Here is a 10101-nt window from a genome sequence, read left to right as displayed (position 1 = left end):
CATTTATAATTATAAGAAAAACACAATGAAATAACAAAATCACTAATTTCATACTTAAAATACTGACACATAATTCACTGGACGGAATGATTTTAAGGACAAATTGTAATTATCTACATAAAAATATAACCGCAAAAATATTTTACTATACAACAAAAGCAAAAAGGTCAACAATTATAATTTAAGGTCAGACATACATGTACAATCAGCACAAAATGTATCTATCTGTTCATATTTCACATATACATCTGTTCCATTTCGTATGATTCAAGTTCATTTTCATCGCACAACAAAGCATTTTAAATTAATGTCTGATACAGTTTGAGTATAATTACCCCATAAGGTCACTATCTAAAGTTTTATATACAAAATAACACAACCAACAAGATTTCGTCAACAAGACATAACAAGAACCGTAAGACTGTTTATTTGTAAAAGTAAATAACATTGGAGCAAAAATCTAAGATTCACCATTGATAAATTAAAGTCAAATATCTAAAAACAACCCCAAAGCTTTAAAAGTTAAATTTAAGTGGTCAATAAAGAATAAACAAAGATATGTTTCTATCAGTTACATATCATTTTAAGACTAAAGTGAATTATTCTTATAACAATGAAAAATATATTCCGTATTTTAATTTTAGACAAAAACTTCATCATCAAGAAGATGAACAGAAAATAATTATGGAATTAAACTTAAAGAAGTACACAAGCACTTGATTTCTTCTTGGGACTTGAAGGACGTTTTTGTTTCTGCGCACTGTGTTTAGGTGATACTTTCTTTTCTTTGCCTTTTGCCTTCTTTTTCTCGTCATCGGAGGAATCTGAAGAGCTGCTGCTGGAGCTAGAGCTGTGAGAAGATTTTGATCCTGATCTCTTATGTTTTTTCTTACCATCGGTTCCTTGTGTATCTTGTTTGTCTTGTTTATTAGGGGGAACCAGAGCCAATTGGTTTCCTTATTGTTTCAGCAATCTCCTCCCCCGTCACCATCTTCATCATCCGAATCTAAACCAGAAATATTTCTCAATAATAAAAATTGATTTTTAATCTAAAAGTCAATACCAAGAAAAAATTGAAATATGTTAACCACATAATAGCAGCTTGTTAAGTCAGAGTAATTATTTTTTAAATCAGAGTACTCACTTTTCAAGCCAGAGTTCTCACTTTTTAAGTTTCAGAGTTATCAATTTTTAAGTTTCAGCTTTATCATTTTTAAATCAGAGTTATCACTTTTAAAATCAGAGTTATCACTTTTTAAGCCAGAGTTATCACTTTTTAAGTCAGAGTTATCAAAATAAATGAATGTTTAACATATTGCTTGTCATAAATATTTCATTTTCTTAATTCTAAAAAATTCATCAATTCAATTTCTAATACTGCTATTGTACTATCTTATTAATGTTTATCACTCTTGTAGGTTTGATCATTCAGCTGAAACATCAGTCCAATGTACAATTTTGTATAATTATTTTGTTGGAGAAATAGTAAAAATATTGAAATTTGATTGGTAGGCCTACCAGCTCTACAGATTTTTTTTTCTTAAATATAAAAATAAGAGATTAAAACTTTCCAATGCATGTAACTCACTATAGACATGCTTGGAAACACTCATGCTACCAATCTAGAACTCTTATTGCTTATTTTTTCCACTTCTAATGATATTTTGTAATTATTTTTCCCCAAGTCAGTATTGTTATAGATCTAAATTTCTTACATATCACAGTGGTGTGTCCATTAGTTTTACCCATGCTAGAAATTTCATGACGTAAATATTAAAATATATTTGGAAGATAATTTCACACACTGACTGGGCAGTTTTGATTTCATCAATACATTACATGGCTGCTAGATTACTTAAATAAAGTTGTCTGATTTTCCAATCCAAACCTTAACATGTAACAGATATTATTAATATCTTTTTTTCTTTAAAGTCAAACCAAAACTGTACAGGTCATATGGCACTACATTGTATGTAAGGCACTTGCAAGCACCGAATATCGCAACTGACTTTCTATCATCTAGCCCACCCCAGATAGCTTGCTTACGTGAAGAAATCAAATGTCCCAAAAATGATTTGAACCTGAATCCCGGCGGGACTGTCTGTGCACTATAAATATGGTAAAGTATAAGTTTTAATGTTGGAAGACCGAAAAAATCCCTTTTCTACTCCATCATGAGATTTGTCAACAAGTCTAACAAAATTTGTTTTGTTAAAATATTGTAATCAATTCTAGTTTGGTAGCACGAGGTTGGCTGGTGTGACACCTACCACTGTTTCCTACCTTTCTCCAGAGGTATAAGAGCTATACACTTCTCGGCCTGGTCATTGGTAGGTGCATTGTAAATGTCCTTGATCAACTTTGTTGATACTTTACGTTTCTGATGCTCCTCAGCTACCTCAATCATTTTTCTCATGTGGGTCTGTAATATAGTGTTACATAGTGAGCTTGTAATATAGTGTTTCATAGTGAGCTTTTAATACAGTGTTACATAGTGAACTTGTAATATAGTGTTTCATAGTGAGTTTGTAATATAGTGTTTCATATTGAGTTTGTAATATAGTATTTCATAGTGAGCTTTTAATACAGTGTTACATAGTGAACCTGTAATATAGTGTTTCATAGTGAGTTTGTAATATAGTGTTTCATAGTGAGTTTGTAATATAGTGTTACAATCATAGCAAGCTTGTAATATAGTGTTTCATAGTGAGCTTGTAATATAGTGTTTCATAGTGAGCTTGTAATATAGTGTTTCATAGTGAGCTTGTAATATAGTGTTTCATAGTGAGCTTGTAATATAGTGTTACATAGTGAGCTTGTAATATAGTGTTACATAGTGAGCTTGTAATATAGTGTTACATAGTGAGCTTGTAATATAGTGTTTCATAGTGAGTTTGTAATATAGTGTTACATAGTGAACTTGTAATATAGTGTTTCATAGTGAGTTTGTAATATAGTGTTTCATAGTGAGTTTGTAATATAGTGTTACAAAGTGAACTTGTAATATAGTGTTTCATAGTGAGTTTGTAATATAGTGTTTCATAGTGAGTTTGTAATACAGTGTTACAAAGTGAACTTGTAATATAGTGTTTCATAGTGAGTTTGTAATATAGTGTTTCATAGTGAGTTTGTAATATAGTGTTTCATAGTGATCTTGTAATATAGTGTTTCATAGTGAGCTTGTAATATAGTGTCACATAGTGAGCTTGTAATATATTATTTCATATTGAGCTTCTAATATAGTGTTTCATAGTGATCTTTTAATATAGTGTTACATAGTGAGCTTGTAATAAAGTGTTACATAGTGAGCTTATAATATAGTGTTACATAGTGAGCTTATAATATAGTGTTACAAAGTGAGCTTGTAATATAGTGTTTCATAGAGAGCTGTTATATTATGTCCCATGTCTACATACAATTAGATAATTAACATTTGATAATACAATTTTACAGGGAAACTAAAATTCACTTATTTTCCTATTTTCAAGTAAAGTAAGAAATTATTTATTACAATAAATTATCGCAATTATAGATACATTATAATAAACTCACAAGTTTATGCTCCATTTTTTCTTGTCTCTTTTTCAATGCAGTGACTTCCATCATGTATTTCACCTTTTCTGGATCAAATCTCTGCAAGATGAAACGTAATAAATAAAACTATCTTTATAAGTAAAATGTGCCACATGTACAATGTATGTCTTTTCTGATGTGTTTCAAACCCAAATCAGTAATTTAGGGACAAGTGATTCCGGGCAATGACCTTAAGCACTTAATCATAGCACCCTTATAAGCTTTATTTATTAGTATAAGATACCAAAACCTTTTCCGAAAATTGTAATAAAAAATCTTTGACTTTGGTAAAGATAATGCCAGATAATGCTCAAATTAAATTTTTATATTTGAAAAAAAAAAAACACCATCTTTGAACACACATAATAAATATGTTACATTTTAAACTCTTCACACTACAGGTAATCACAGTGTGATTACATAGTGTCATTAAAAAACTGGCAGTTTTTATAAGAAAACACCAAATTAAATTGACAAGTTATACAAAATGCAGCTTCCAAAGCATAGTTCATACATTCACTTATTAAGATAAGTCATACTCAGGAAGAATATACAAGATTTCTATACATTTCTGCAATAAAATGATTATACCCGAAGATGAGCATAGTATTTCTTTAATCATTACTCAGTGCAATCACTGACTAAGATACTACAGTTACTCACCTGTTGGTTTGTGTTAACCACATGTAAACCTTGTCCTCCTGCAGCAGCCATCTTGAGTTTGTTACCTGCCTTTGGTTTTTGATCTTTCTGTTTACCCCAGATTTGTACAATAAATGCACCTGTCTTCAAAAAATCTACATTCTGAAAAAAAAAATCAAATACATTTTATTACAAAGACATAACTGGAGATTTGCATATGCTGTGGAATCTTAGCATCTCTAAATATAAAATCTACCGAGTTTGTCATGACAGGTCAAACAATCATCACTGGAACTTAGGATGACTTTAACTTTACCTGCTATATGCCTATTCTGCAATGTGCATGCCTCAGGAATGATTTGTAGAAGTGCCATTTTTGTAGTGCTGTTTAATTAATATACCATGCTATATATGCATTAATTTACAAAATTTATGACAGGCTATCTTCTCAAATTTTTGAAAACACAGGAATGACTTGAAACTCAACCTTATTAACCCTTTAACAGAAGCAGGTACTAGTACAATTTCAACATTCATGTATTTATTCTATAACATTCACATATTTATTCTAGAATGATTATCATGAAAGCTTTAAACTTATTTGAACCATATTCAAGTTCACTTCCTGGAACTAACCAGTACTGGTTGAGAGACAAACACTATCACTACACAATCTCTCCCCTCTTAAAAATTCCCCACTCTAGAGATTGTGTAACAAAACCTAGCCAAGGATCAGACCCAATCATGACACAGTCATGGCAGGCACACTTCCACAAGGCCGCTAGCCTATGGTAACTATACTGATGGTAAAATTCATTGCAACAAAATTGATTAATATCCCTTTCACAACTATAAATTATGTGCCAATATTACATTCCTAAAATTGTAAAATACATGACCAGAACATTTTAATTAGAAGCCACTGTAATGAAATCTCTTAGTAAAAAATCAAATAAAAGAAATGAACTTTGGTTTCCTTCATTTCTTTTGAAGAATTTGTTTTTACCTCTTGAGTTCCTTGCATGGAGACCACTCTTTCATGATTAAAATCCGGGTTAGTTGTATCTTTGATAGCTTTGGTCTGTGTGAATTTGTCTTCCAAATAAACTTTATATTTACAGTAGACATCCTGAAAAAAAAATTATATAATAGTTTATATATTACATATATAATAGCTACAACTGGTGATATGCTTTTTTACTCAAGGCAGACTGGGCACTTTTGCTTTCATTAAAATACTAACCTGCTAAATTACCTTAATAAAGTTGTTGGACATCCCTTTTAAAACTGGTCGTTATCATGATAAAGTATTTCAGACATAAGTATGAAGGCTGGTCAAATTGCATGTGCTCGTATGGTCATATGACTTTCTTGTCTGTTACTACAACAGAGTAATGCCAAAGCCACAAGTCAGACCAATAAAACACCATGTTATTAAAGGAACTCCACCAAGTTTTTTTGAAATGACGGGCCTAAAAATATTTTTTGGAGATTAATGTTTCCATTTGATGTAGATCTAGACCAAAAACATGTGTGCAAAATTTCAAATCGTTGCTCGTTCATTCCATTTTCCAGAATAATTATTCAAATTTTGACAAATGACCAAAAATTGAAAAGTGAATTGAACTAAGAAGGTTAACAAAAATACCATTTTCAATTTATACTGGGAACCTGGTATATTTCTTAACTATCATTTGCATGTATTTCTGTTTTAAGTGCCCCAGCTGATCTATGCAAGAAAATAAATTTTTTAGCTTTTAGGCTTTTGGACATTACTGGAGTTTCTTTAATGCTGCCATACTGACTAAAACCTACAGTACAACCTCAACAAAGCAACACCCTTGGGAGACATAGCTGAAACTATGATCTAGAGATATTGCATTTGTTCTCAATCTAACTTTAGGAAAAAACTGATACTGTTGTTGAAAAGAGGTATTTACAATACAGAGGGCCCCTCTGCAATGTCACACAGTATTTTTCTCAAGTCATAATTGCACCTGTTTTTACTTTTCTGGCCTACTGGCAATGTGCCAATATGCTTGAAATGACATGGAAAATACATCCTTCATCACAAGTGCATACTTTTTCTTTTTAATATATAATCAATTACTTCTCTGATTTTGAATGTTAACAACAATTATATCCAAATTATTAAACAACAACAAGAAAAACGATAATTTGTCAAGAAAGAAAACTTTTTTTCTCGCAATAAATTCTCAAATTTACTCCAAACTTACTGTATATTTGTTTGGTAGTCCTCTTGCATTGACAATCTTCACCTTAAAGTCAATATTCTTGCCAACAAGAGCATTTGGATCTTCAACAAATTTATCATCCTTTTCTGTGAATTCCTTTCCTTTAGGATCACATGGGAAAACACCAATCTGATAAGGGGAGATAATAAATTTAAACAATGACACTAACTCAAATTATTTATAAACTATTGAAAGTTTAGTTTGTTACAAATTAATACTTTGTTTAATGAGTATCAACAGAAAGCTCTTTACAACTCCACTCCACACCATGTTTTATGAAATGCTATTTAAACAAACATAATTAAGACTCTACAACACATTTTGTTGTATGCTTCTAACTGTAAAACTATATTTTTGATGAGCTTTATAAAGTTCTAGATAAAACAATAAAATATACTTATAGCAAAATATTGTTTCAACATCAATTTACTATAATTATAAAGGTCTTGGTAATGAATGATTAATAGAATCAAAAAGCTCTTAAATACTTACACTCATTTTGCCAACAGGGGAACCTTTAAAATCTGTGACATCTAGAGTTTCATTGGACTCAATCTGAAATACAAGCAAACAAGTTTGAAACCAATTTCCACCAATATCACATAACCTGGTGAGTAAATTTGCCTCCTTGCTGGTGGTTAATTAATCTTTATTAATTCATTTGACTGAGCATTGGAAGGCAAAGGAAAACATGACTAAAGTCTTGCTGATTATAAATTAATACAATGTATTCATTAAGCTTTAAACACAACAGCATGAGCTTTAAAAAGCTATGATACAGTCTCTCTGGCAATATTTCTGGTCTCACATCAGTACAATATTTCTTATCTCAAATCTGTAGAGAATGAAATATTTTCAATGGAATTCTCTTGGAAGAAAGCAGAAACTGGCTTTGCATCACTTGTCCATGAAGATTTCTTGCTAAGATGCTTCTAGGAAAAGTACTTTAGAATTCTTTTCCACTTATGTAAGACAATGTCAACACTCAGAGATTAAAATGTGACATTTTCAGTAAGGGATATACACTAAGAAGATAATTGACCAAGCTCTTACCATATAGGACACAGATTGTAACCACATTTTAACACTGCCAATGTGGAAATCTGCTTTGGGATCATCATAAAATGGATCTTTATCCTGAAATACATCAAACAACAAATAAAAATTTGTAAATTTAATAAATAATTCAAATTACTTTCATATATTATATTGTTTAAAGATTTAAGATGTAAGCAAACAGAGATAATCATTTGAGGAATCAAGGCAATGCTTTGAAATGTCTTATTATTTTCAAGCCCTAAATCTTTGGCTTGCTCTTCAATTCTTTGGGTTAAATATAAAACTTTAGAATAAATATAGTGCTTTAAATTAAATTTCTTTGGCTGTAGTTACTCATTTAAGTAAGTTTCATACCTGTGGAACTTGCCATTCAAGCCCATCTTCATACTTGTCCATCATTTCAGACATAATGCATTTTCTGTCAATAAATTTGTTTCTATCCCAAATCCATTCATGCTTTGTGTCTGTGCATGTCATCTTCACCATCACCTGTAACCATAGAAACCAAAATTGTTACCTAGCAACCAGGAAGCAATGTTCATTGTTATAGTTAAAGTAACTAACTGAAAACTATCACAATTTTCATTCATAACTGATAAGATACATGTATATCTATACGAGAAAATGTCAATGAAATATCTTAACATCAGCATGGGGAAAATAATAAATGATATTTAAGTTTTTGATATTGTTAAATCATTTACTTTTTCAAAATGTAGCATTGGTTTCATGTTTTTGAGAAATTTGTGTGAATGCATGAATTCAGTAAAGGTATTGATAGCTGAATTATTTCACATAACTTAGGTTACACATCTTGATGTAAAAGTCACATGCTATTTCTCATTAATACATGATAAGCTGTTCCTTTGACTTTACTGACTTCTATGTACTATAAATCTAGTCCAAGTGAAGTTCACTGGCAAACAAAAAACCTGTGGTTTGTGGGGCTTTGAATCAACTTTGGACCTGTTCTCTGTCCCTACCATTTTACTTCTTTCTTAACCCTGCCATCCAATGGCCCTGTTTCCTGTCTCTCATTTTACTCCCATCCCAATCATGCCACCCAATGGACCTCTCCTGTCTCTCATTTTACTCCCATCCAAACCCTGCCATTCAATGGACCTGTTTCCTGTCTACCAGTTTACTCCCATCCCAACCCTGCCATCCAATGGACCTGTTTCCGGTCTACCAGTTTACTCCCATCCCAACCCTGCCATCCAATGGCCCTGTTTCCTGTCTACCAGTTTACTCCCATCCCAACCCTGCCATCCAATGGCCCTGTTTCCTGTCTACCAGTTTACTCCCATCCCAACCCTGCCATCCAATGGACCTGTTTCCTGTCTACCAGTTTACTCCCATCCCAATCATGCCACCCAATGGACCTCTCCTGTCTCTCATTTTACTCCCATCCAAACCCTGCCATTCAATGGACCTGTTTCCTGTCTACCAGTTTACTCCCATCCCAACCCTGCCACCAAATGACCCTGTTTCCTGTCTATCATTTTACTCCCATCCCAACCCTGCCATCCAATGGACCTGTTTCCTGTCTACCAGTTTACTCCCATCCCAACCCAGCCACCAAATGACTTGTTTTTTGCTATGAAGACATCCTGACTAACCTCTGTTCTGCCATTTAACTCCCCTCGAGCCTCGGGAGATACAATCATCAGATCAAATCTCTTCTTTTTACCAAGAGCCTCTGATACACTGTTTGCTTCCTCAACAGCTGGCATGATCTCCAGTAACTCTTGCTGAAGAAGGGCCTCCTCTGAAATCAATCAGTAAAGAATGAACATTGTCCTGGCATTGTGTCATAAATAACTTTTATATTAATACAAAATGCTATATTACATTTATTGCAATTAAAGGTGTACATAAAAAATTATATTTAACTTTCATTTTTATATAATTATCTTTTATCAAACAATTAGATACATGGTCAAAATCTAATTCATACAAAGTACATCAATTAGATCCAGGGTCAAAATCTAATTTGTAGCAACCAGGCTCAAGATCTAATTCATTCTAGGTTTATACATTATTATATCATTTAGATAAGATGGATTACTCTTGCATAGCAGACTGGCGTTTCCGTGAGTTTTACCCATGCCGAAAATTTCCTCTGGCATGGGGGGGTGCCAGATGAGTCGCGTGCCAAACAACGTCATTTTAGCGCACTTTTTGAATGAACCGCTTTAAAATGACGTCGTTTTAGAAGAGAAATATGTGCTTAGGATGACGTCATCTCGCCGTTGTTATTTAAGTTGTAAGTTCATACGCTATTGTAAGAAAATAGTTATGGATGAAATGACTTTAATTTCCATGAACATATATCATATTGAGGTAAACCATTTTAAATATGAAATAATATGGCAGAATATGCAAGAAAAAATATCTAACATATGTTTGCGGTTTGGATCGGTATATCTGTCCCTCGGGAACCCGCCCAACGCAACATATGACAGATATTATTAATCCTGGAATAAACAATTGTGATCTATATATATTGGATGAAAGATTTGATCTCTGCACAGAGCAAGACAACAGCTTTACATGGGTATATAGTTTGACT

General features: G+C 32.3%; 1 protein-coding gene across 1 annotated transcript in view; it reads right to left on the bottom strand.

The window, feature by feature from the left end:
- Window positions 1–971: 971 nt before the first annotated feature.
- Window positions 972–10101, bottom strand: part of LOC132716273 (kinesin-like protein KIF28P) — a 30722-nt gene continuing 21592 nt past the window's right edge. The window contains exons 14-23 of the mRNA XM_060699509.1: window positions 9149–9297; window positions 7884–8018; window positions 7524–7607; window positions 6963–7025; window positions 6453–6599; window positions 5222–5344; window positions 4237–4377; window positions 3553–3633; window positions 2271–2422; window positions 972–1006 (exon numbers count right to left, since the gene is read on the bottom strand). Of these exons, the coding sequence (XP_060555492.1) occupies window position 1006; window positions 2271–2422; window positions 3553–3633; window positions 4237–4377; window positions 5222–5344; window positions 6453–6599; window positions 6963–7025; window positions 7524–7607; window positions 7884–8018; window positions 9149–9297 (1076 nt within the window). The 3' untranslated portion in view covers window positions 972–1005. The remainder of the gene's footprint in view (window positions 1007–2270; window positions 2423–3552; window positions 3634–4236; window positions 4378–5221; window positions 5345–6452; window positions 6600–6962; window positions 7026–7523; window positions 7608–7883; window positions 8019–9148; window positions 9298–10101) is intronic.

The sequence above is a fragment of the Ruditapes philippinarum genome, unplaced genomic scaffold (genome assembly GCF_026571515.1).
Source record: "Ruditapes philippinarum isolate M1 unplaced genomic scaffold, ASM2657151v2 ctg3144_1_1_1_1, whole genome shotgun sequence".
Lineage (NCBI taxonomy): Eukaryota > Metazoa > Mollusca > Bivalvia > Venerida > Veneridae > Ruditapes > Ruditapes philippinarum.
Note: the sequence above shows the minus strand (reverse complement) of the source record. Positions and strands in the feature narration are given on the sequence as shown.